We start from the raw sequence: 27,814 nt of genomic DNA, 5'->3' as shown, positions 1-27,814 counted from the left end.
ACAAACTGGACTTCCCCCGAAAGGACACATTCCACATTCCGATGCTGGTTGAATCCGGGTGGGCTCAGGTCCAGATTTCAAACCTCACAGAGTCAGGGTTTCTGGCAGAGGCCCACCTCAAATCATGACACAGGCCTCAAAGATGTGCTCCCCACAGCTAGCACTAGTATGGGAGTCACAGATGTCAAGGCCAGACTGGACCCTTAGATTTAATCTGGACTCCTGAACAGCACAGTGTTAGCGGAACCTAACCATTCCTTCACCACCCACTTCCCTGGGCCTTCTCTTGTGAACAGGGAACAGCAGTATCCAAAGTCTGGAGATGAAAATAATTTGCTGTTTATAGGGGTTAACTTCCAGCTAGGGCTGTGAGATTTTTGGGGAAGGTTTGCAAGACAGGCAGCCCCAGCTGAGGGGAAGGGGGACCCTGCCAGCCACACAGCCAGGAAGCTGCCATGGCTGGGAGGCTGCCTCTGGCTGAGGGGTGGGTGATCCTGTGCCCCAGCCGGCTCCCAGCCATGGGGCTGCTGGGGTGCTCCCACCCTTCCAGCTGGAGTTCCCATGGCTGGGGCTGCCGGAGGGGCTCCACACCCCAGTTGGCTCCCAGCCATGGGGTTGCCAGGGGTCCCCCCCAGGGATCACAGGGCTGGGGCTGTTGGCCCTGGCCAGGGTTCCTGCACCTGAGAGATGGCTGGGGCGTGAAACCCCATTGGCAGCCCATCCACTAAAACCCCGGCTTGGGCCCGGGAATTTCCGTAACAAGTACCACGTCCTGCATTTACACAAAAATTTCTCCACAGAACATATGGCAACCCTAATTCGAGCGAGCACTTCCACTTCCCTTTCCCTCTTTTTCCAACTTACTTCCTGTTTGCCCCCAATTTAAATAGTAAGATTCTTAGCTACACCCTAAGTTATTTTACTGAAATTTAACTAACCAATCCTAACATATGGTAACTTGATTATCTAAGCAATCACATCCCACCACCTCAAATGGTTTACACCCAGCAAAATTAACTATACTGCAGAAAGAAACAATCAAAGAACCAGACAGAGGCCATACAGTTAAGCAATAGAGAAGTGGGGAGCACAATGACAAAACAATAAATATGAAGATTTTACACCCCAACTATTGACAAGTGGGTCCTTGCCAGACAGAGCTATCGACCTAAGTTTTACATCTTCTAGGGTCTTCCCTTTATCTGGCAGGGACTGCCTTTCTAACAGCCTAAATTGCCTTATGCCAATGTGACAGGCTTGGGATGTGTAAGGATGGGACCCTACATTTCCCAGTGTATGGATGCTCCTGTGGCTTAGCCAAAAGTCTTAGGTTAGGAGCAAGGCATAACTATATACAGACAAGCTGTGTCTTTGAGAATTTTTTTTTATACCTCTATAATTAGCCAAGTGATAAAAATACCTAACTTTGTAACATATAGGCCTCCACAGGCAGGCCCGAATACCTCTGTACTAACACACAGGCCACAACATTTCACCCAGCAACTGAGGTCCTGAGCAAGATCAAGAACTTCCAAGTGATGGAGGATGTAAATCCATTCCAAAAGGGCTGGGTGGGTATACATTTTAAAAAGAAAATGGCAGAACAAGTGCACTTCAGGTGTTACCTTGACAAAAGCATCCCTTACATCCAGCGCCTGCTCCATGCTGAGTGGGGTGGAGACAGTCTCTCCTCTCGTGATTATTGTGCGGCTAGTAAGGCAGTTCATCACATCTTGAGGGTCAACCTGACCATGGTACAACAACATACAGTGGATGGATTCGGAACATACACATCTCTTTGGAAAGACAGGGCTCAATGGCCTGATCACAGGGCTGAGAACAGAGAATGCCTGGGCTCCAAGCTCAGCTCAGAGGTTGACTCCTCCTTTCCTACCCCCGAGTCACTCCCTCGAGTGACTCACTCATCCTTTCTGCCTTAGTTTACTCAGCCTCATCCAGGGGACTAACATCTACTCATTTGTGCCACAGAGGTTTTGTAGGGGTGGATTAGTTCATGTCTGTAAAACCCTTGTAATCTGAGAAGTGCTACACTACATTAGTGCAAAGTGTAAACAGAAAATGATGAGAGCACCTCGAAAAACAAAACCAGTTTTCCTGAGGTTTATTATCTTGATCCTGCAAACAATTATACAGTGAGTAACTTCAAACCATGCTGTATTCTCAGTCATGCCAGGGTCATGCGCAACCTTTGATGTAAATGAGAGCAGCCTCATGGCTGCCCTAACTTATATATCATTCTCCAGGGGCCAGGAATCCAGTGGTAGAGGCTACAAAAGGTGTGGGCCATTCTAAAAGGTGTATGACATCAAGAGGAACCTCCTTATGCCTGGGGTTCCACCCAGGGAGAAGTTACCATCAGTTACACGCACTTTGTCTTGCTAGAATAGGTAAAAGAGCTGGATCCCAAAGCTCTGTATGTCCTTCATGGGCAGGGGCTGCTTCTACCTCCGTTCGCACAGCACCCACCACAAGGGGTCCTGACTAGACTGGGGTGCTACCATAATAAAAGGAATAAGCAATCCTAGGAAGAAATAGACAAGACAATGTGACAGAAAAGCAACTGACCTCCAGTAACGAAGCTGCAGTGATCAACGACGCAGAGCGAACAACCTCACAGGCGTCCAGGTTGTCGTACATTCGTGCTGCATGGAGAAAGTCACAGAGAAGATACATGCAGAAGTGGCCTATGTTGTCAGTCCCTTTTCATCCAGGTTACAGTGCATTCCCCCACCCGATCCCTGGGCACTGTATCTGATCCCCTCCGGCTGCCGCTCACCATACACCAACAATCGGTCTCAAAGAACAGACGAAATCGGAGATTGTAATTTATGGTGCAGCTGGGGTCAGTGAGAAGCTGCACCATCGCTGGGGGTGAGGAGGCAGAGCTCCTCTCTTAGCTTCCCAACGTCACACCACTTCCCTGCTTGTGGTTGAGCCCATTCCCTATGCAGCAAGCGTCCTACTCCATGGAGCTGCCCATGATCCCAGGAGAGTGCGGGAAGGGGAGAGCTGACGATGTGCACAGGGAAGAAGAAAGGCACCGCCCTGTCAATCCGCATGCTCACTCGGCACATCGGGGCCTTTAATAGAAGAGGAAGGAAGATCCTGCAGTCAGCACACTAGCCTTGGGCTTAGTTGAAATCCTTGCTCCACAGCAGACTTTCTATTGGCCCTGGGGCAAGTCTCTTAGGTCCAGCATCGAAATGTATTTAGGTGTAGTGGGGATGCTCAGACTCCCAATGTCTAAGGGATTTAGGAGCTTAATTATCCTTGTCAAAAGTAAGTCCCATGGACTGTCAGGAGGATTGTGGCTCCTAAGTCACTTTTGAAAATAAGACAGAGGTGCTCTCTGCACCTCAGTTCTTTGTGTGGGAAATAGGATGACAGCACTGCCCTGCCTCCCAGGGGGTGGGAGCATCAATACACTGTGTTGGGGTGTCAGACATACAGCCCTGGGGCCAGCTCTGTCCAGGGATCTGCAGGCTTGTCTACACGACCCCAGAGTCAGGGGTGCAATTTGTGGAGCACACTAGATTGCTGCACTGTAACTCTCCTGCGTGGATCCTGCTGGTGTGCATTGGTGTAATCTTGTTTCAACAGGACAGCGTCAAGGTGCACTAAGGAATGGTTCGTGTACACCAGCAAGCTCCATCCGGGGAGTCAGAGCACACCGCACTGGTGTAGTCTATGCATCACATGCCCACAGTCCAGACTTGGGCACAGCAATCCAGCGGGATCTTACGTACAGCTGTGGAACCACCAGGTCATGTTTAAAAGGCACTGGAGAGGCACATGACAAACTAAAGCAATGGCCAACATAGTTTATCTTCTCCTGTTTCAATACATTCTGCTGAATGTGACTCATATCCAATGGGAGGCTCGTGGACGAGTTGGATACCCCTGATTAGAGTTTGTGAAGTGATCCGAGACTGTAAGGACCACAGATGTTTCTGGAGTAGGTAGGTAGGGAGGGAGGTAGATTCTGCTCCAGATTTGTAGTCACAGTTCAGAAATGCTGAACACTTGCTGCTCCCACTGACACAAAGCACAATTTAGGGGTCTCAGTATGTGCGAAAGTCAGTTCAATTCCAGCTCTCTGGGCAGATACTCGGTCTGTAGGCAGTGTGGGCGTGTGGGCCGGGCACTAGACTGGCAGTGAGGAGACCTGGATTCTCCTCCTGACTCTGACCTGCCAGATGCCCTAGCAAGTCTCATTGCTTTCCCGTGCCTCAGTTTCCCCACCTATAAAATAGGAAGAATGACACTGACCCCCTTTGTAAAGCACTTTGAGAGCGAGAGATGAAAAGTACTAGACAAGAACTAGGTATTTTGATTTTCTCATTGTCTTACAGACTTGGACAATGTATCAGCATCCGAGTTAGTTAGGCCTTTAAAATAGATAAATGTGCAACTATTTTCTGCTTACCTTCATACCGCAAATTCCCCATATGCAATATAGCAGCCAGAAGCTTTGAGATCTCCCAGTTCTCAGTGTCGGTGAACATGAGGACTTTCATGGCAGAGCGAATGTTTGCATACTCCTTACTATCATCTCTGCCATCACAGGTAGTGCAGTCACCCTGGGAAGGAAGGAAGGGAAGTCACACTGTGCACAGCATGTTCAGGGAGCAGTGTATGTGCAGGAAGAACACAGCTGCTGAAATCTGTAGCCATACTGTACACTGGGCCCTAGCATTTTCCCCCACTAACATCAACTGAAAAAATCTCATATGGGATAAATCCTTAGTTCTCCCTCAGGTAAGTTTCCCCTGATCCCCGCAGGTGTTTTGCCTCAGAAATGAATGAGAGAAAACTTTCTATGGACCCTGAATTGACTCGACAGGAACTATTCTACAGACTACTGTCCAAACAGACCTCCAACCTACAATGCCACCGCTGCCAGCCATCGATTCCAGGATCTGGCTGAGATCAGAACACAGATGAGGAAGGACTGGCAGAATTTAAATGCCAGTGAAACAAAGAAAGAGGGAAATACACCAGAGGTCCCCTTCGGTCTGGGACAAATGGCCCCAAATGGTCAAGACAGACTTACAGCACAGGAGTCCTTTGAGACTCCTTACCGATGCTGGGCTTCAGGAAACACCTTCCACCATCTCCAACTGTCGTACCCATGCTGATGATAACATGGTCTTAATTAGGTATGACTTTGCTACTTTTCACTTGGGTAATGGAGGTGAAATCTAGCTGGGCGAGAAACCATTGGCCCAAAGAACTCTGCAGCTAGTGCAGATGGTCAGAGCACATTTCAGAACCCAGATCAGTGCATGCTCATCCCACCTGGTCTCATCTCATTCCACTACCTTCTGGTAGAACATCATGTCCCAGGTAAGGTCTTGGCCCTCATTTCCAAATGAACGTTAAATGGTCTGGGCCGAGTATACTTAAACGTTGCCCCTCAATTGCCCCACTCCCCAGGAACAATGGAAGTCAAGAAGCTTCTGTGCGCTAATCTAAGGCTCCTGGGCTTGCTCCTATATGCACAGAGAGCTACTACCTGTGGGGCTCACAGTCACTGAAGGCCCTGGGGCAAAGAGGAAGGGGGGCCTTGCTCCACACCCTGGAAGGGGCAGGGCCAAGGGCGAAGGGCAGGCCTGGGGTATTCAGACCTCAGTGCCGCTAAGACTCCAGCACTGCCCACCCACCGCCAACTCCTTCACAACTATGTGCAGTGGTGCAGCAACACTGCCGTGGCTCTTCAAAGGGGCCCAGACCTCCAGCTGCCCCCTTTGCTCCCCACTGTAGGCAGACCTGGTTACTACAGACCTCTAGGCTGGGTCTCAAGTTTGTAAAATACCTCAGAGCTACCATGTAGTTCCCACACTGTTTCAGGTGAGGGAACATTTCTCACAGTTCTGATTCCAACTCCCTTCTATAAAGAAACAATCAGGACAAGTCAGAAGGATCCCAGGATCTTACTCCCAGGATCTTGCTCTGCCTCTCTTACCATAGCGAGGTAGTTATAATCAGTGGCTTTCCCAAGACCCAACTTCTTTTTCTGTTCTGGTGTCATTCCTTTCAGCATACAGTAAAACACATGGTAATTCCGCTCATCCTGGGCCTGGAGCAGAAGAAGGAGTCAGTTCTGCAAGAGGGTGAGCCTTCTGATAGCCTAGTGAAGGACAGACCAATACACACCCCGGCCATTCCTCATCTGCCTCACCTGTCGGCAGACTCGTGATTTCTCCAGCAGGTATTGCTCAATCTTTGCCCCTTCAATGGCTCCCCTCTTGTTGAAATGGATGTCGATGTATTTACCAAATCGGCTGGAGTTGTCATTACGAATGGTCTTTGCATTTCCAAAAGCTGTGGATAAGCAACACAATATGGCAGAGGTGAGATGTATGCCCAGGCTCAGAAAGGAATCTAGCTTGTCTGAGGTGACAAAAAAACAAGACACAAAAGGGAAGAAGGATGGTGCTGGCGATAGGAAACAGGTTGCACAGCCTTTCACCTGTGGGTCGTAAGTCCCAGTCCAACCCCTCCTGAACGAACATTTATGGGGCACTGCATATGAGACAGTATGAAGGAAGAGGTGTTTGTTAACAACAGAAGAAGAGGTGATTTAAGCTTAGCGATGGGTGAGAGAGATGATTTTGATAGAAACATTTGGATCAGCTTTAGTGAGTGAAATCAAAAAGGCCCCAAAAGGGGACACTACAGGCAGTGAGGTGGAAGGTAATAAACATAAGAGTGCAATTTGGCTGGTGGGGCAGAAAGGGATGGCAGTTCATCCATAAAAATATGTAAGTGCTAAACCAACCACCAGAGGGAGTTGGTTGAACATGGACTCCCTCTGGCGGTTGGTTTAGCACCTACATGTTTCTATGGATGAACTGCCATTCCTTTCTGCTCACTGGCCAAATCGCACTCTTATGTTCTTAGTATCTTCCACCTCACTGCTGGCAGTCTCCCTTTTTGACTTCACCCCACTAAAGTCGATCCAAAACGCTTCTATTAAAATCATCTCTCTCACTCTCGCTAAACTCAGATTACCCCCTCTCCTGGAGATAATAAACATCTCTTCCTTCACACTCTTTCATATGCAGATACAAATCAGCAAATTATACAGATTAATTAATTCAAATATGAATTTCAGGAATATAGGCCTCGCACAAAGTGCATGCTCCAGATCACAACAAGATTTATAGACATTGAAGACTGAACGGAAAAATCACACCAGCTTGGATGTGTGTTTTATTTCTACAGCTGTGAAACAAAGCCCTTTTTTTTGAATTTCTGTTACAGCTATCCCCATAAAAAGAACACCTGTTACAGTAATTTGTTGTATCTCATGTTAGGGTGGGTCGGTAACACAGAGCTCCACCATGGAGTCTAACAAGGTAACTCCACCGAAGTCCCATCAAGTTCAGCCCACATACACCATTACAAGTGTGCTGTTTTTAATTACAACTTCAAGCCATTACTATCTGTAACACTGGAAAGATAATTAGTTTAACCTACAAACTAAAGGCCTAATATTGAATCTCCTCTTCAGACAAAACTCCCAACTAAGACATATTATTTCACTCGACTACATGTGTTCCTACTTGAAATAAGCTGTTGATTGTGTTATGTGCATGTCCACCAGAGTGCTTGCCCCAGCTGGGATAGCACATGGCAGGTCTTTAGCACCCCAGTAACACTGGGCCAGATTTGGGGAGTCTGGTTTAGTAACATGAACTCCTACTGATTCCTTTTGAAGTAAAATTTTACTGAGTAAGGACATCAGAACCTTGTCACCCTTATTCTTGCCAGCTAGTTCTCTTACAATATGTGCACGCCCATGGATTTCAATAGAACCAGTGGCTGAGTGTTGTATTACTTGACTTGAGTCAGGGTGGCAGACTGTCAGTCCGTCTTGTGGACAGGGATCTGTTAGCGCACAAAAATAATGGCTCCTGAAATCAGTCAGACTATTCCTATTCCTAGGAGGGTTGTAAATAGGGGGCTGACAAGCTGGCCTTCATTGTGTTCTTAAGGGGGTCTCTGCCCAGAAAGCTTATGCTCCAAAATATCTGTTGGGCTATAAGGTGCCAGAGCACTTTGTGTTGTTTTTGAAGATACAGACTAACTTGGCTACCTCTCCGATACTTGAATCTTCTGTTTTCTGTGCCTGCCTCATTCAAAATTCTGGTTTTCCTCTTCTTCCAGAAGAAAGCTGCATTAGTGTCTGAGCAGCCAAAAAGTGTTCAAAATGGATCAAAGCACCCCGCAGAACCACTAATGTTATTTTTTCTAATACAAAGTATTTTGTTTTGAGTCTTTGATCAGATGAAACTCAGGCTCAAGTTAATCAGTGACTAAAAGCAATGGAAGGTGGAATACGGAGTCTTTACCAAGCAAAACCTTCAGAGCTGTTGGTTGAGCAGTGTCTATGTTATGATGGTGGCAGATTTTAAGAGCTCAGCACACATTTTTGTACCAGAATAAGTCTACAGATCTTCATGACAGGTAAGTACACTACAGGTTGAGTAGAACTGACTAGAAATATTTTGTGGAAACAATTTTCTGTTGGAAAATGTAGCTTCAGTTAAACCCTTTTTGTGTGTGCAAAATTGTTACAACTTTGACTATATTTCATTTAGATAACAAATTGGAAAAAGCCATTTTTAAAATGGTGACACAGCCTGTTTCGACCCTTCGGATTTTCTGTCAAAACCACTTTTCACTCTGAAGTTTATTTATTTTATATCTAAAAAAAATTAAAAAAGAGAAAAGGGGTGAAATTAGAATGAACAGCTGTGAAGTTATCCAAACTGAATGTTTCAATTGATCTGAAGCGAAATTTTCATGGAATTTCATTCAGTAAAATATTGCAACAATCCACCATTTTGTTATTCCAATTGGGGATGTAAAAAAATATTGAAATCCCCAAATTTTTCCACTGGATGGAAAATCTATTTCCTGCCAGCTCTAATGTTGAGCTCTTCTGAAAGTCTGATCCCAGTAGCTTGTGTTGCACTCTTGCAATTATGACTTTTGTTATGAAGCACTACAGGGAATGCAGTTTAATTTCAGTGCCCCCCGCATAATATTATTAAAAGCAAAAGTGTTCCCCTCTACTCATGGTCTTTTCAAGGCTCACCTTCTAATATGGGGTTTGCCTCCAGCACCTGCTGCTCAATCCAGGAATGCTGCCCGCTGATAGCCGCCAGGAACTGCAGGATCAGCTTAGTACTCTCTGTCTTCCCTGCGCCGGACTCACCACTATACAAGTTGTAAGGAAAGCATGTGAGTAAATGTCCTCTCCCATCACTGTCAGGGTCTCAGACTTTCCATTCAGGCTGGAAATCTCTAGGTATGTGTTTCTAGTAGAGGGGGGACACTCCATATGGATTTCAAAATCCCCTAAACTTCATGTCACAGATTCCTAGATTCCAAGACCAGAGGATACCAGGGTGACCTCCTGGCTAATACAGGGCATAGAATGTTTTCAAGGTAATCCATGTTTGGATCTGGGGATTTTGTGTGGCCTAGGAATCAAACACATGCTTAGGAGAGAGATTTGATTTTGTATCAGGAGTGCCATCCAAAGTTCTATGAGGCCTGAATCAATGTTCCCCCTAATTTTTTCCCCCCATGTGCAGAATAAATGTTGTTGTGTACACTGAGACATGTGCAAATGTGTACTACCAGTAGAAACAGGCCAGCTATGAGTACTGCAGGTGCTCTGCTAATCAGCTGGGCAGCATTTGAATTTCTCCTGGGTGGCTGCCCAAGTGCTCAGCTTAGAGGATCTGAAATTTGGGGCCAGGCCCGGGCCCCATTTGAACACCATCGATAAGCTACAATTCTGTCATGGGCATTTTCAGCCAAAGTCAGGCACGGGTCATGGGCAATAAACAAAAATTCCCAAACCCCTGCAGCTTGTCCCTGACTTTGACTAAAAATGCCCTGGAGGAAAAGTGGGAGAATTAAGAGAACGCTGAAGCTTCCATCTGCTCCAGCCTTGCAACTGCTCCTGCGGCAGGGCCTGACTCCTGCAGCTCTAGTCCCACACACAGTCCCAGCTGCAGCTCCGGTAGCCCTGGGACTGGCCTGGCCATCAGTCAGCTGTTCCACCAGCAGTGTGACCATATTTCCCTATGCTGGATAAGGGACACTTGATAAAATTGCTCAGATTTAAGTGAGTTAAACAGCAGTCTATCAGAACTATGCAGTCAAATGTTCAAAACAATATTAGTTGACTGAGTGCCCATTAAAAAAGAAATACTGAGCTATAACATTAATAGTAAGTAAAAATGAAAAGTATAGACTTACAATCAAGTGGTTAAGTGGCTGGAGCAACTCTCACTCGGGCCAGTGGGTATGCCCAGGAGGTGGGGGAGTGGGTCTCTGGGAGGGCCGGGGCAGGGGGCTGGGCTGTGAGGTGGTGGGAAAGATGTGTGTATTGGAGCAGTGGGGGTTCTGGGAAGCTTTGGTGGGGCTGTGGGCAGGGGGACACTGGGCTGGGGCAGTAAGTATGGTGCTGTGCTTCTGGAAGGGCTGGAGGAGGCTCTGGCCATAGGGAGTGTAGAGCGATGTTGAGTTGGTGGGCTGTGGGGCCTGGCATGTCCCTGGCTTCAAGGGAAAAGGGTCAGCACAGGTCTGGACAGCCCATTGTGTGTCTGACAACTGCCAGGGAGCCTGCCAGAATTTTTGGGCTTCAGTCCTGTGGGAGGGGGAAGGCACCAGGGGCTGAGACTGAAGCCCGACTAGAGCAGCAGAGGACTTTGTCTGTTTTTTTTTTTTAAGGTGGAACACCTGGAAGAGGGCTTAAATAAAAGACTGTCCCACAAAAAACAGGATGGATGGATGGATGGTCACTCCATCCACCAGCTACTGCTCCAGCAGCCCAGGTGCTGGTGGCTGCTCCAGCCCCGCCCAGAAGAGGTTCTCCAGGTTCTGCAAAGCCACAGAATCCATGATCTCTGAGACAGAATCGTAGTCTCAGTGATATGCAAACTCAGTCCTGCATTACAGCCTTCTGAAGAGTGCAAACATCAAAAGGAGAAAGGAATTCATTTGGATCAAAGATACGTGCTGGTGTTTGGAAGACAGCTGGTTGGTAAAAGGAGGCAAGTTCTTTGCCTTGTTTCAAGCTGCCAAACTGCATTAAAGGACAGCTACAAATATATTCTGCACTTCTAAAACTATATTTCCTCAGAAACCATTTTTATAGCTGCCGTAGGGGCTCTATGTTATTGGAGACAATTCACTGGAGAGTAAATAGGAGAGAGGGGATCTGTGGGGAGAGAGGAGGTCCTCTACTTAACCATCACTCTACTGAGATCAAATCCACATTACAGAAGAGTTTAAAAGCAGTTGATTCAAGGCCTGATCCTTCCACTCTAATTCATACTGGGTAGTAGCTTACAGTGCAGGCAGTCTCATGGACTTCAGCCAACCCACTCGGGAATAAAGTGTCGCTCCAGAGCTTGGAAGAATCAGGTGCTTAGGGAGAACCACCAGTGTAACTATGGAATTAGTAATGGCCAGAGGCAGGAATTTCTGGGTGCAATTCTATGGCCTGTGTTATGCAAAAGATAAGACCAGCTGACTAGGAAAATAGTTATGCTACCTGGTCAGGATCAATCTTCTGGAGTTCGATTTCATGTGCCTGGTAGAGACGCGCAAAATCAAACTATCTGGTGTCAGCAAGTTGACCCCGTACTCCTTAATATCATGAGGACTAAGGGAAGTTGACATGAGTTTCTCTCGTCAACCTGCCTCTGCGTGGACAACCAGGTAAGTCTATTGCAGAGAAGTCGATTGTAGCTACACAGTTGCCGTAGCTCAAACTGCATATCTGCAGTTGACTTATCTCCCTAGTATAAACCAAGCCTAGGTGATGATACTGGGCCTTTCTGGTCTTAAAAGCTATAGATCTTTGAGCCTACAGTTATCATAGGAATAATGGGATAACACTGAAGGGAAAGTTTAAGATGCATATCAGAAATCACATCTTGAGAGTCACATCTATTAGGCTGTAAAATAATTATCAAAGCGGTAGTAGGCCTCTCACTGGGAATGTTAAAAACTAAGCTTGACTGACCCTGCATTGGGAGGAATATGAACTGGGTGATCTAATAGGTCTTTTCCACCCATAAGGCCTCTGACTGAACACAATTACTTAATCAATCAGCCCCAGCAATGAGGCCAAGTCATAGGTATGTTGACGCTTGAGCCGGAGGTGTAGTTCCCACCTTGGGAAGACAGGTGTGTGCTGGCTCTGACTGTGCTAAGATGCTGACAACAGAAACATAGCCGTGGGTGGGGTGGCAGTAGGTTGGGCAAGGCACACAAATAAGTACCTGGTGTTGTTGGTAGGGTTGCGGCTAGCCCGTCCTGCTGTTCGTGCTGCAGTAGTTACACATCATCATTAGCATACTAGCTGAATCTGAGAGTACATCTACACTTGCCGGCAGATCAACCCAGTCAGGGTCGATCTTCTGAGGTTCTATTTCATGCCTTTATTTGGGATGTGTGAAATCGAACTATCCGGGCTCAACAGTCGACCCCGTACTCCTCATTATTGAGAGGAGTAAGGGAGATCGATATGAGAGTTTCTCCCTTTGACCTCCCCTAGTGAGAAAGGCAGTATAAGTTGATCCTAGATAAGTTGATTCCAGCTACAATTGTGTATCTAGGATCGACTTTCAGGTCTAGTGTAGACCTGTTCTAAGCTTGAAGACATAGGTCAACCTGAGCTGGAAATTACACCCCCAGCTCGAGCACAGATGTACCCACAGTCTGTGAACTTCCCTTACACTCCTCCAGGAGGGTCCATGCTAATAGGCTGGTGTGGGGAAGCCAGCCCTGTCCTTGTCTATACTGTGCTGTTTGACTAAACGTGCTTGAGACTTTAGCTTCCAGGGGGGTCTACCTTGCACTTTTTACAAGCATTAAAGGTGAGTCTTCTCAGCACCTTTGGCAGGGTGGAGTCCTAATTCAGCACCTGTTCTGGGGCCTGACATTCCCACACCCACCTTATGATGCAACACTGGTCCCTGTTGTTGCGTTGCATGTTGTAGTAGCAGTTGTCAGCTATTGCAAAGATATGAGGTGGCATCTCCCCGATCTTTTTGTTGGTGTACAGCCGAATCTGCTCTGGGGAGTAGATAGGCAACAGCTGGTAGGGGTTCACTGCCACCAGTATCGAACCTGTATATGTCTAGAGGAGAAGCACAAAGAGGTTTATTAGGACAAGGTGCCGCACCCTAGAAGCTTTGGCACCCCAGACCAACAACAAAGACAAAATAAGACAGGATTTTCAAGAGCCAGTGGAAAGATGCTGCTCATTTCAAAATGCCATATTCAGAGTGAATTCTGCAGTAAAATTGAAGCAAAAACCCCAAATCCAAAATTCAGAGCCAAATTCTGATCACTGTGAAGTTTAGATCCAAGTTTTCAGCATGGGTCAATCTCTGCAAAAAGCCTGGCCAGAGCCACCAGAGAACCACATCTGTCAGACGTATTGCAAGGGACTGCTGTCTTGCCTGCCCGAACAAGATAGCTGTTTGCAGAGTCATTATAGCTCTGTTGTTTGAAATATGTCAGACACGTCAAGTAACAGAGGTGTGTCGCACAACAGCCACTTGGAAAAGGCCTTAGATCTACCTAAACAATAGATCACTCAGGAGCTGTGCTATGGTATCAGACACCTGCTCCCTGGGGACCTTGTTCACCTTCCTACCACCCTCCTTTTGTGATGCCGTGGGGCAGCGGAGGAGGCAAAGGGTGGAAGGAGTCTTTGTACTGTCGTGCAGGTAGCAGTCGTCATTTGGCAGGAGGTGCTGGGGAGGAGGACATGTAACTAGGGTCAAAATCAGGCCTGCTGATGGGGAGAGCGAGGAGGCAGCCAGGGAAGCAGTTTCACTGGGGCCCAGCATTTCAAAGAGGCACAGAGCTCTGTCCACTATCACGGCTTCTTCGACCGCAGTGGCTGCCTGAGTTCCGGGCTCCTTTGAACTGCCACAGCAGCGCTACTCCGTGCAGCTTTGAAGGGAGGGTGCCCAACACTGTGGTGCAGCTGGTGCTAAGTTCTGACTGCCCTAAGCCCCGCCCCTTCCACCCTTGGCCCTCCCACTTGCAGGGGTGTGGAGCCAAGCTGCCCTCCCTCCTTGCCCTGGGGCTTGTGGTGGCTGTTGACACCGCTGTTAAAATAGAAGCAAAGACGAGTCAGAAGCTCATATTCAGCCGCTATCCATCTAGGGAGCATTTGCTCAATATTGGGGATCTCTTAAGACGTGTCTGTGATGGAGCGGAACGGTCTTGGAAACCTTCTGAAAGATTTTGTCCTTTCCAAAGAAAAGGCTAATGTTCTCCAGATGTTGAGTGTGTGCAGTATTGCCTCTCTTAGGCGCATCCTTGGAATATCATGGAAGGACAGAGTGACCAGCACCGCCGTCCTCGAGCAAGCTGGAATCCCAACCATGCACACCCTCCTCAGGCAGCGTCAGCTCCGCTGGCTTGGCCACGTCCACAGGATGAATGATGGAAGGATTCCAAAAGACATCCTGTATGGTGAGCTAGCCTCTGGCAAAAGACCTCCCGGCCGCCCCCAGTTGCGTTACAGAGATGTCTGCAAGAGAGACCTCAGAGAGGTAGACGTCGAGCTGGACAACTGGGAAGAACTAGCAGACGACCGCAGCAGATGGAGGCAGGGGTTACACAAGGGCCTTCAGAGGGGCGAGTTGAAGATCAGACAGCTAGCAGAGGAGAAGCGAGCACACAGAAAGCACAATAAGGACTTGCCAGACACCCACTACATCTGCGAGAGATGCAGCAAGGACTGTCACTCTCGTGTGGGTCTTTATAGTCACAGTAGACACTGTAAATGAAGTCCTCAATTGAAACTTTAAAGGGCGCGATCCATAGTCTATGCAGACTGAAGGATGCCTACTACTACTTATTCCAGTGTGGTATGTGAACGAATGCGGCAAGGTGAAGAAGCTGATGTACATGGAAGGCTGAAGGTACTTTTGGTAGGAATTTAGGGTGTGGACACAATGTGACCTCCTTAACAAAAACATAAAGTGGGGACTAGATTATTAGGGTGCCCCTCTCTCATACTATCTAAGCAGCCAGTTGGAAGGCAGAATTTGTAGAGAGGTATAGAAGTGAGCAAGGGGCCCTGGGCTCGAAGGGTGACTTTGTAAGGCAGTGTAAGACAAGACTAGGTCCCATGATGGTGTAGGATCTCTGATTCAAGGGTGGGTTTTACCCTTACCTTTAAGAAACCTAAACACCAAATGACCTTATTCTCTTGGCTGGTTTCCTACTTGAAGAACTTGTGGCCTGCGTTTTTGAGACTTCCCTGAGAGGGAATCCAAGGGTTTCCTCTTTGAAGTCACTGGAGAGTGCTGATCCAAAGATATTGTTAGATCAGTCTCAATGGGACTCTATCTGAGGGTCATCGGCCAAGGGTCGGAGGCTGTTCGGAGTTAGCTTTCCATCATGAGCAGCCCTAATTTTAGCTCGTGGCAGTTTTGGTTCTGGATTTTAATGATAGACAAAATGTGCACTTCCGAGGCACATCTCTCTCTGAGGGAGAGAAGGCAGTGGGGTTGGCCATTGCTGACAGGAAAGACTTCAAAACAAGAAGCAGGGTTTAAACCTGGAGAAGACAGGCATATCCTCGTTAGGGTTTGCCTCCAGAATGGAAAGAACTAGGCAAAGTTAATGCACACTAGGGAGATAAATATTCTATAAGAGAAATAGACTCTTTTTTTTAAAATAAGTGAAGAGAGAAGAAAGAAAATTAGTAGGAAAAAACCCTGAAAAGAGTCTGTCAATGGGCTCTGCTAAAGCTCTATCTCATGCCAATAACCGGTGAGAATCTGAGAGTGCTTTTTGCACACAGCAGCATACAGCAAGACAGCACAGAGGGAGATGGGGCGAATGGGCCAAATGGACACTGCAACTAAAAATCTCTGATCTGAGGCTCAGGGATGTGAAGACCTCTAGAGTAAAGGGACATTACTTGGAGAAGAATAACCATTTTATATTGATAACAGACCAGGACAAGAGTTGTGTATCCCAAGCCAAAGGTAAAGGACACAATCAGTGTCAAAATCCTTTATCTCCTGTTGGATTCAGAGATGAAAAGACCAATGGTGCCTAGAACACATTTGCCAAAGTAAGAGTTAGTCATTTTAATTTAAAAAAAGAAAAAAGACTTACATCCTTTTAATAGCACATTCTAATATCACCAGCCGAGAGCAGCAAGGTAGCCCATTCCATGGAATGCTCCCTGTTATGAAGAACTGTATTAGGCTTTATCAGGGGTTGAGCTGTGTGGGAGTGCAGACATGGTAGGTAGCTTTCTTAGACAGCCAACAGGTATTGACCCTAAGATTAAGAGTGATCAAGAATATTTCCATGGTGTCCTCAGGAAACTAATTAAAGAACCTTAATAGGGAGTAAAGGCATGTTCCAGCCTTCTCTCTCTACCCTACATTGCAAGTTGCAGGTAGAGTGAGTTTGAAAAGCAGTGCTCCTGAGAAGACCTATAGACCAGCATGGGCAGCCCCAGTTCAAGTTTCTCCCACACAATCCTGCTGATGTGCTTCAATCCGGATTTGGGAGGGACACATCAAGGCATGGGAGGATAGCTTGCTCTCTCTGGCCTGCTCACCCCTTGGCATCTGCTCAGACTTTCAATAAGACTGTTTCTTAGCTAGTGCCAGACATAGGAACCAATTCCCATGGGAACTGGACCCCTCAAACTCCTTTCACAATTAACAAAAGATAATAATTCTCTGATAGAACCCTGGGCTTGTTTTGAACTCACAACCTAAAAGATGCCAGAAGTTTTTAGGATGCTTCTTAACTTAGTGAGATTACAAATCATGAGCATTTCCAGGGCAATTTTAGGGACATGTTTAACAGCACATAGAGGTGGAAATATCCCAGTTCATCACCTCACAACTCAGGGTAGATCTACATTAGGGAAGAAAGTCGATTTCAGATAAGCAATTCTAGCTACGCCATTAGCATAGGTAGAATTGATGTATCAGAATCGACTTTCTTGTCTAGTGTAGTCCAGGCCTCTTTAGGCTTGCGCCAATGTCCCTTACCTCATGAGATAGTACAGGGTTGACGGCTGAGCCCAGAGAAGTCAATTTTGCCGCATCTTAACAGACAAGGCAAAATCTAACCCTGGAAGATCGGTTGCAGTGTGGTAATCTCATGGTAAATATAGATTAGGCTTATTCTCAGAAACACTGACTTTCCTTTTGAAACAAAAAAGCAGCCCAGTAGCACTTTAAAGACTAACAGAATAATTTATTAGGCAATGAGCTTTCATGGAACAGACCCACTTTCCCACGAAAGCTCATCACCTAATAAATTATTCTGTTAGTCTTTGAAGTGCTACTGGACTGTTTTTTTGTTTTCATAATATATAGACCAGCACAGCTTTCTCTCTTGTCTTTCCTTTTGGTGTAAGTTTGTGACTTCTCCAAATTCCAGCCTTTCTGGAGGTAAGTTGTCTGTCTTGCCAAGACCCATGATGCTGACTATTATCTTTTTGAAGGAGTTAACCATTTGTGGCAGAAATGTCTTGTTGACCTCACTCACCTTTTCCTTGTAATCACTGAAAGACTGTCAGCATATACTCCTGAGTTATCTCAAGAGATGAGCTTGGTTTGACCTGTTCCTTGTTCACAAATTCACACAGCTTGCCCAATTTTAACAGCTGACAGCATTCAAAACTTTGGTCCCAAACTGACAACGGGTCAAAGGGCAGCTACAAGAAAATAGCTGCTATTCCCATTTCCAGGTCCACTGCTCATTTCCAGGCCTCTCTGTTATGGTGTAAAGATCAAAGGGTCAAAGAGCAGCTGCAAGAAAATATTTGCAATTCTTGTTTTCAGGTCCACTGCTCATTTCCAGTCTTGGTGTAAAGATCAGCTTGGCTGTATGCGCAGGTAATGGTTCTAGGACAGCCAATGGCTTACACCACAAAATGCTGTTCCACTGCAAACTTGTTACTGCCCATGTGACCTACATTTTCATTAGCCACATAACAAACTCTCAGCCTGATTCCCAGAGCACCCCAAATTCAGAGTTTTAGCTCCTCAGGGAATTTAAAGTCACACCATGAGCAGACACTCCTATAACCCCTACTGAGTAGCAGATGGCTGTGAGTGCATCTCCAGATAGATGAAACCATGCTCAGTAACCCAGTGTCACAATGAAGCACCCCCGCTTTTCAGCACAGTTTTTCTCAGCACATATAAGCATGAGCCATGCACAAGATCACTTGTGTAATCCGTTTCATTGTGTTGCAGATGCTTATTTCCTCCGAACCGGATTATTACACATAGCTGGTAAGAGCCCTGCCCCTCTGGCATCACATCCGCAGGCTCAGGACTTTACTCTTCTAGAAAGAGGCCACATTTCTGTCACGGTGGCAAGCACTGCAGCCAAAGGGATAATGGTTTGGGTGCATTCACGAGCAGCAGAGAAGCAGTGCAAGGCAAATGAGAAATGCCACAAATGGTGAATGCAAACGAGTGAGCCAGCGAGAGATGTGACAATGTGTTGCAACAATGGGAGATGGCTCAGTAGCTGTGTGTGTTATACTTACCCTCCCACCACAGTTGGTCTTAGGGATAAAAAGAAAGGAAGGAGAAAAAGGAAAATATGTTTTGTTTTAGAGCAGGACTAACTACAAAAGCCTTTCATCAAATCATAGAATCACAGGGCTGGAAGGGACCTTAGGAGGTCATCTAGTCCAGCCACCTGCTTCAAGCAGGATCAACCCCCACTAAGTCATCGCAGCCAGGACCTTGTCAAGCCGGGATTTAAAAACCTCAAGGGATGGAGAATCCACCACTTCTCTAGGCAACGCATTCCAATGCTTCACCACCCTCCTGGTGAGGTAGTTTTTCCTAAAATCCAACATATACCCCTCCCTCTTTAACTTCAGACCATTATTCCTTGTTCTGCCATCTGACACCACTGAGAACAGTTTCTCACCCTACGCTTTAGAGCTCCACTTCAGGAAGTTGAAGGCTGCTATTAAATCACCCCTAAGTCTTCTCTTCTGTAAACTAAACAAGCCCAAATTTGTGCTACAGACCCTTAATCATTTTTGTTGCCCTCTGCTGAACTTGCTCCAGCACATCCACATCATTTTTATACTCAGGGGGCCAAAACTGGACACAATATTCCAGAAGTGGCCTCACCAGTGCCGAATAGAGGAGAATAACTACTTCTCTAGATTTGCTCAAAATGCTCCTTCTAATGCACCCTAACGTGCCATTAGCCTTCTTGGCTACAAGGGCACACTGCTTACTCATATCCAGCCTTTCATCCACCATAACCCCTAAGTCCCTTTCTGCTGAAAATCATGGGGCTTTCACCTGAGCCAGCTAAACTGCGAAGACACATTGTCAGAAGCCTCATTGCAAGGTTTGCTCTTACTTCAGCAACCCCAGGAACCCCTCACGCAGTGTAGGCTTTCATAGACCATACTGAATAGTACCAGTGGGGACAAATTGTACCTAATGGAACCGCTGCTTGCTGGGTTGGTCTCTACCTCCTCGGGTCCGATCACAGGGGCATGCACAGCTTTGCAGAACTGCCAAAAACACATCCTAACACTCTACTCACTTTTCCTCTGGTTCATTCATCTGTCAGTATTTTGCTCTCTCTGACCAACTTGCATCACGTCTCATAGAAAACCTCAGTGATGTCAGCACTAAAAGCCAATCTGTTTTCCTCTTTGTTCATCAGATTTTAAAATCTTGATCAAAATCTTAAAAAAGCGAAGACTAAATTTAAGCTCCTGCATGCATATGTAGACATGTTCAGGTGATACAGCTGCAGCCATGCTAAGAGCACCTTGCTGATCACAGAGCACCCCTGGACTCCTACCCAGGGAAAGCACAGGTCGTGAAGACCTGGCCTAAATATCCCTGCAGACCTTTTGCAGGCAAATCACAAACAGAAACAGGGGATTGAATAAATTCTTTGCTAGAAATGATTGGCCCAGCTGTACGGCCCCTCTAGCCATGCCTGTGCTACTCTCTTTGTCTCCTCATACCTTTGGGGATATCTTGGGATGTGTGTGCCTCTAGCAGCCACCTCACTTTGCGGCAGACCCGACACAGCATAAGGCTCAGGGAATGGTGCAGTATTTCAGTTAGCGCGGGCAAGCCTGGCGCTGTTAAAGAGATTAAAAATTCATCGCTGCAGAGAGGCTAAACTCCTCACAAGAGACAGAACCCTGGGGCCTCACTGCTCACAGCTAATGAAAGGTTAATGCACTGGCTGGAGGCACAGACACCCAGCATCCACCCGGCACTCAGAACTCTGCTGCCAATCTCCTCCTGAAGATGGGGCTCACTTCCTGCTGCACAGACACCCACAGGAGGAGATCAGCTCACGCCTGCCTCTACATCAGCAGTAGAGTAGACAAGTGCTCACTAAGACACCAGACGCTTCAGGGCCCAGGACAGGGACATCTGGTGGGGCACAGAGAACGATGGCCATGGGCAGAGAGCCTCATGCCTGGCAGCATGGGAAGTGCCCCTATAACTGGGACTCAAAGGTGGACGCAAAACTGGGACCTCGGAGCCTAGTGCAGGAGCCTCTACAGTTTGAGCTGAAAACCACCCGGCTCTCAGCTACGGCTGTAGGGGAGACTAAGGGTACGTCTACACTAGCTGGCAGATTGACCCGGTCAGGGTCAATCTCCGGGGATTGATTTTGCGTGCCTAGCAGGGATGCACAAAACCGAACTCTCAGGGGTTGACAGTGTACCCACGTACTCAGTCTCCCGAGGAGTAAGGGAGGTTGAAGGCGGAGTTTCTCCTGTCGACCTCCCTCAGTGAGGATGGCCAAGTAAATCGATCATAGATAAGTTGATTCCACCTATGCAGTTGCCACAGCTGGAGTTGTGTATCTTTGATCAACTTTAAGGTCTAGTGTAGACTGGCCTCATTCTCTCTCTGTGTAAGTGTTCTCAGTGCCACTGCATGGGATGGTGAACCACATCCTGGAGGTGTGTGGGTTACACCCCATCAGCACAAGACTCTCTTCCTGGCACAACAGTGACTCCCGTTACTCTACTCTGGCTTCCTGATGCTTGGTTTCCTCCTGAGACTCACTCTAAAGTAGCCCTCCTCTTTGTACATGTGAAACTAGGGACAGGGCATTTTGGTGGACTTTCTTCCCACAGGGGCTCTGTTGTTCCGAAAATGACCACATGATCCTGCCTTGCCTTAGGGCTGGCACCCAGGCATCCTCACCTTTTCCTTCACGCACACTGGGGCAAGCCATCCTGCCAAGCCCATTCACATCACTACTTGAACCTGCTGGGTGTGCCACAGCAGGCGTCCTGACACCCCTGTAGAGCACACCCTCAGTTCAGGGTCCTGCTAGCCTAGGAGAAAAGAGCACTTTGGTCTCCTCCATCAGACATCACCAGCGGGGCCTTACTGCAGGGCTGGGGGCCTATAACTCCTGAGAGTTAATGGTGGGTTAAACACTGAATCCTACTGGAGCCTTGGGCCAGCATTTCCAGATTTGCGTGCTCTGATGTAGGCCCCTAAATCGATGGCACAAACATCAGAGATACCGAATGCTTCCACTCGTAAAAAATCTGAGCATGGAGCCATTTATTTAGGTGCCAAACTGCGGAGTCATAAGTGTGGGCTTTAACTTCCCCACGCCTCTGTTCCTCCAGCAGTAAACAGGGGATTAGAACATAACACTGTTCATACTGGGTCAGACCAAAGGTCCATCTAACCCAGTATCCTGTCTAAAAGTGGCTAACGCAGGGCCCCAGGGGAATGAACAGAACAGTGATCCATCTTGTCTCCCTTTCCTTGCTTCTTGCCAACAGAGGTTAGGGACACCATCCCTGCCCACCCTGGCTAATAGCTAATGATGGACCCATCCTCCAGAAATGTATCTAGTTCTTTTCTTAACCTTAATTTAGTGTTGGTCTTTATCTACTTCTTTGTCAAGGAGTCCCACAGGTTGACTGTGCATTGTGTGAAGAGATACGTCCTTCTGTTTGTTGTATTTGGTGCCCCCTAGTTCTTGTTTTATGAGGAGTAAATAATGGTTCCATATTTACTTTCTCTGAACCAGTCATGATTTTATAGACCTCCATCATATTCCTGCATAGTCATCTCTTTTCCAGTCGAAGGCTGCGGGACTTTGCTGGTTCAAGTCTGAAGACGGGGTGTATTATGCCTATGAAAGACCCACCCATACAGGGAAAGAAGAATATTGGAACCTTGAGAAGAATCTGTCCCCAGTCAACAGCACTAAGAAACAGGAGACAGTCTCAAAAATGCTGAGGATGACATGACTGGGAAGCAGCTGATTTTTACCTTTACCCAAGACAACTGTTTGTTACATATAAACCAGCTGGCCTTACCCAGCTCCCTTAAACACATATTCTAAGAGGTTACGTTAACTCTTCCCACCACATCAGCACACTTCTTTTTTATGAAACAAAAATCAAAAGGAATTATATTCCATCCCAAGCTACCACAAAATTATTGGGAGGCTATTTTCAGCTCTCCCCACACCCCTACTGTCTTCCACCCTTCAAAATCTATACAATGCAATAGATGGTGAGATGTTGCAGACTGGTTTCTGAAAAGCTGAAAGTGTGTTGTTCAACATCAGGAATTGCTGACGGAATTGTTCAAACATCAGGCTATTGCTAAGGGTAATATTTTGGCGTGGTTATTTTTAGTAAAAGTTAAGGACAAGTCATGGGCAATAAACAGAAATTCATGGAAGCTCACAACCTGCCCCAACTTTAATTAAAAATAACTTGGGATGGAAGGACTAGCCCCCCAAGGAGGACTGACCCTTGAGCTCCACTGGAGATGAGTGACCTGATGCCATAGAAGTCATGGAGGTTCCTAAAAGTCATGGAATCTGTGACCTCTATGAGTAAATTGTGTCCATAGTTATTGCTAACCCTACTTTGACTGCATTGGTTCTTCATAGGTCTCAAGGCTGGAAGGGACAAGTAGGAGGGTACGGTCTGGCCTCCTGCATGACATGAACCAGAGAATTTATCCAGCTCTGGAACCAAGCCCAGCATTTCTGAGATTTGGAAAATGTGGAAGTAACCTTTTTTCCTCATTTTCATGTGCTTCCTGTTCCATCTGAGGCATAGGGTAGGTCTGCCAAAATACTGAAAGGAAAGGCTGCTCTTGGGCCTACCTCGAAACAGGATCCACTAGAAGTCTTATGAGTCATGACCACCCTGAGTCATACTCAAGCATCTGAACTCTCTTGAACTTTTGTGAGATGTGTGCATGTGAGAGAGCTGAGCAGAGCGGGACCTGCAAACAGAGGCGGAGTCCTCTCTGTCTCGCTAGATGTTAGGGAAGCCTGTTCTCGGGAGTTCTCCAACCTGGCCTTCTGGACATGAGAGATTTGGATCAGGGCTGCCAGCAGAAATGCCAGGCTTCTGGGCAAGGTGGTGGGGCCTGGCTCAGGGCCCCTGCAAGGTGTGGGGCCTTGGGAAGAAGAGATGAGGCTGGGGGCTAGCCTCCACTTTCAGTAGTGCCCAGCCTTCACTGCCCAAGGCTCTGGCAGAAATTTAAAGGGCCCTGAGCATCTGCCCTTTCCCCTCCTTCTCTCACTGCCATTGTTGGCCCTGGATGCCTCGTGCGAAGAGCCGTACCATGGGTGGTGGCTGGAGGATGCACGCATACGTGCCACATGCCACTACTGCTACTGTGATTTATAAGTATGCCACCACACTGCTACCGTGGTTAAATTGCTGCAATTTAAAAGCATCAGTGTACTCCTCGCTGCTGCTGCTGCTGCTGTAGTGGCAACAGCCAGGAGCCCCAGACCCTTTTACATTGCCCAGACCCCTGGGCAATTGTCCCCTTTGCCTCCCACTCCATCCACCAGCCTGGTTTGAATAGTTTCCCTAAGATTCTAACAAGCATCTAGATGACCATGATGGTCCCTTCTGGCCTATGAAGTCCTTGGAGGGCAGGTCTACACTGTAGTGTAAGCCCAGTGTAAGCAGAACTCACATTAGCTGATCCTGCATTTGTTAACTTAGGCTCCAGCAGCTACGCTTATTTGTAACTCCAGGGGCTCCAGCATCTACACTACATTATGCACGCCCGAGCCCAATGACCCATAACCGAGACATCCTACTGCTCTCCCAAAATGCGGTTGCCCTTCGTTTCATGGTGCAGTGTGGGAAAACTTGATATGCATTAAACTTGAGAATGTCCATTTGTGGGATACTTTGGGTGGACTCCCAGAGCAGGAATCCAGGAGGGCTATGTCCATACTGCAACGCAACACAGTTTGATTCAGTGTCAGACACTCCATCCCTGTGGGGTCTTAGGACTCTGGGTCTCAGTCCGGGGTTAGCATGATTTGTGTTTATAAGGAATGGGGGTTATGTTTTCCTGGATTGTAGACATGGATGAAGTCATAAAACAATGTACTTTTGCCAGTGAGTGCTTGCAAGGCTTACAGTTTAAGAACAATCCTGCAATGCCTGGTGCTTACACAATTACATTGACTATTAGGCAACATCAAACAGTGCGTGTGCCTGAACTACAGGTATGTTTTACTTCAGGCATAAAAATGTGCATCTTATAACCCTCTTCAAGTCAGCAGCCAGAGATTCTGAAACTGGTAGAACAAGGGCCCTTTGAATATTGACTCCTTTCTTTCTGGATATGTAATGTTTTAGTAGAACATCCATGCTACTCGATTTGCCTCTGAACTACGTTCTTAATTAAAATCATAACAAAACCAATGCAGCTGTACAAGTGTCACAGAGGGAAGAATCTGTGTTGTGGGAGTGTAAGAAAAAGCCATGTGACATCAGGAGGAAATGGATGAGTTTACAAAGCTGGGGAATTGAGCACACTGGGTATTGGCGGACTGGGAGACAAACCGACAAATTCACAATGCTGATTTTACAGTTGCTTCACTGAGTCAAACAGAACTTGCAGGGGTCTGTAAGGCCCCATGTGCATGTCAGGAGCTTAAGAGTTCTAAAGAAAAATATCATAGCAACCAACACGCAACTGAGAGAACCCAGGAAAGTCAGAATTAATGAGTCTCAACCAGACACATCAGGTATTGCAAACTCACTGTCTTATTGCACCAGGTTATTTAATGCACAGAACCTGTCCTCTCCTTACTCCCAGAACCTGCTGCCTTCACTTACTGGTTCGCAGGCACAGATAGCCAAAACAGACCACGTTCACCCTGAACCCCCGACACTAGCACAGCATGCACACCATGTGGATTCTTCTACTGTTTCTCCTGTGCATAGAATCCTCAGCTAGGTCAGCTCCACATGTTGCAATCTTAAAGGGTGCCCAGACAAATCCTGGGGATGGTTAATTGTTACATGGGCCATAGGATCTAGTTTCCACTTGGCCAACAAGAAACTCAGTTTAATGCATCACCCAAAAGCACAGTGCAGAAACTCCTGCATTCTGGAGCTAGTGTCTGCTAGCCCAGAGGTGAGGGCACGCTGCATTTGGTCACATGCAAGGAATCAGATTTAATTAACATTCAGAGGATACATCCTTTCCCCAACTCAGTAAATGTCCAGGAGCATCTCTAGCCCTGCACGGACCAGTTCAGGACATAGATGAAAATAGGCACACTACAACTGAGGTGAGAGGACACATGCTGGGGGCAGGGGTTGGGGTGGCTGGAGGAAGGACTTACATAGATAAGGTGCTCCCGGTAGCGAATGAGCAAGTTCCGCAGGATCCCAGCTTCATTCAGGTCCCCCAGGCGGATCATGTCCTCCACCCCATGGATAGAGGTTGGGTGCATGGGTTTGATGTGGCTGGCATTGTGAGGGAAAATCCAGTGCTCCTAGAAAGAAAAAAAAATATTTTAAGTAAATAATAAATAAATAAAAAGGTAGAAGAGGTCAACAGTGAGCATACAGTGATAGGCCCCTTGACAGATTCAAAAAGGGGAGGATGAAGGATGTATACAGTACTTAGGGTGGCACAGCTATTAACTTTAAAGAATCACAGTGAAAAGGAAATGATCGCTCAGCTCTCTGCAAGACCAGTCTATGTTTTAACATGATCAGTTCGCAGGTGAGACTCACTGTTAGAATTACCGTGTTTGGACTTTTAAAAAAGAGCACACCTCTGAGAGGGAGTGTATCTGTATCAGTATCTACCACTAATGTATTATGTATACTATTATAGTACATTAATATCATGCGAGTGGGTAGATACCGTTACAGATACATTCCCTCTGAGGGGTGTCCTTTTTTTAAAGGCCAAATACAGTAACCCCACTCTCCATCCCAGAGCACTGCTGAAGCCAAGAGCTTAGCAGGAACACAGAAAAGAAAGGCAATTAGGCATTTATAGACGTGATTCTCACTGACTCTCAGGCCCCTTCACGTGGATCTGGTAATATAAAGAAGCTTTAAAAGTGGGTGTGACATTTAAACCCACTTTAAGTACCTTTTGCACTGCCAAGGTGGTGTAATGGGGCCTTAGGGAAGAGAAAATCAGGCCATACGTGAATAATGAGTGTCTGTACAGCATTAACAAGGATAAACAAGAATAAAAATAATGATAAGGGATATAGAACCTCATCACCGCTTGTGATGGAGGGAGAGACTTGGATCTTTCTCTGAAACACCCATTACTGCTCAGTTGTGGAATACTCAACCAGAGAGACCACTGGTCTGACAATCCACTTATCTTCTCCTTGAGTCGCTCTGAGGATGAGTGCAGATGCATTCCGATTCCAGGGAAACCTATTATTCTGTGTTCGCTTTAGAGTAGGGACTCTTTCTAAACCAGCGTTTCTACATAGAGTGACCAGAGAGCAAGTATGAATAACTGAGATGGGGGCAGGGAATAGGGTCCTATAAAAGACAAAGCCCCTAATAACTGGGATGGTCCCAATAAAATAAGGTCACCTGGTCACTCCTTTTGTACAGCACCTAGCACAATGGGACCTAATCTCAACTGGGGCCTCTAGAGACTGCTGCAATGTAAGCAGTAAGATAATCACTGTATTCGAGACTTTTTTGATTTTGGTGGCCAGATCTGCTGGGCTTTGCTGAGTGCCTAATTCACCCCGGACCTTGCTCTGGTTTAAGCGGCGCTGGTCAGCAGCCAAAAATGGGCAAAGTAGAAGAATTTACCCAGGACAGCACTACAGCCATTTTGTAGCAAATCAAGAAACCGGTGCAGGAGATAAGCAGGCCACCAAAGGGCTCCGTGGGAATTCAGGAGCAGCCCTCTGGTGACTGCAACCACAAGCAGTTGCTCTGGAGTAGCCTTAATTAGGAAGGGCTGTGCCCAGCTAGTAAATTGGGATGGGCTGAGGAGAACCCCTAAGTAGGGTGACCCCATTGCCCTATGGCAAATACAGGACACCGGCCTCCAGGGGTGGGGGTGGGGCTGCTGTCCCATGTCAGAGCTCCTTGGTGATGGGGGCTGCTGCTCCAGGGTGAGGCACCGGGGATGGGGGCTCTGCAGCCTCCAATGGGGAGGCACCAGGGATAAAGGGGAGTGGAGGATGGGGATCCAGAACCCCCTGGTAGGGGGGAAGTTCCAAAGCCTCCCAATGGGGGCGGTGCCAGCGAATGAAGCAGAAGCTGCCTCCCTGAGGCATGGGACACTGGGGAATGAGGCAGCCACCCCACTGTGGCATTTGCCAGCAGTGGGGGCTACCACCGTGGGGTACTGGGAAATTGGGCGGCTGCTCCACAGAGGAGCTCCCCTGCAGCAGGAGCTGGAGATCTGGGGAACAGGGCTGCCACCCAGTGGAA

General features: G+C 47.2%; 1 protein-coding gene across 1 annotated transcript in view; it reads right to left on the bottom strand.

Annotated features, from left to right (window-relative positions):
- MYO7A (myosin VIIA) overlaps positions 1-27,814 on the bottom strand; it is a 116,009-nt gene that overhangs the window by 84,141 nt on the left and 4,054 nt on the right. Inside the window, exons 3-10 of the mRNA XM_074980896.1 lie at positions 25,729-25,881; positions 13,011-13,195; positions 9,128-9,249; positions 6,203-6,345; positions 5,987-6,100; positions 4,448-4,601; positions 2,587-2,663; positions 1,626-1,745 (exon numbers count right to left, since the gene is read on the bottom strand). Of these exons, the coding sequence (XP_074836997.1) occupies positions 1,626-1,745; positions 2,587-2,663; positions 4,448-4,601; positions 5,987-6,100; positions 6,203-6,345; positions 9,128-9,249; positions 13,011-13,195; positions 25,729-25,881 (1,068 nt within the window). The remainder of the gene's footprint in view (positions 1-1,625; positions 1,746-2,586; positions 2,664-4,447; positions 4,602-5,986; positions 6,101-6,202; positions 6,346-9,127; positions 9,250-13,010; positions 13,196-25,728; positions 25,882-27,814) is intronic.

This window comes from Carettochelys insculpta, chromosome 1 (assembly GCF_033958435.1).
Source record: "Carettochelys insculpta isolate YL-2023 chromosome 1, ASM3395843v1, whole genome shotgun sequence".
NCBI classification, from domain to species: domain Eukaryota; kingdom Metazoa; phylum Chordata; order Testudines; family Carettochelyidae; genus Carettochelys; species Carettochelys insculpta.
Note: the sequence above shows the minus strand (reverse complement) of the source record. Positions and strands in the feature narration are given on the sequence as shown.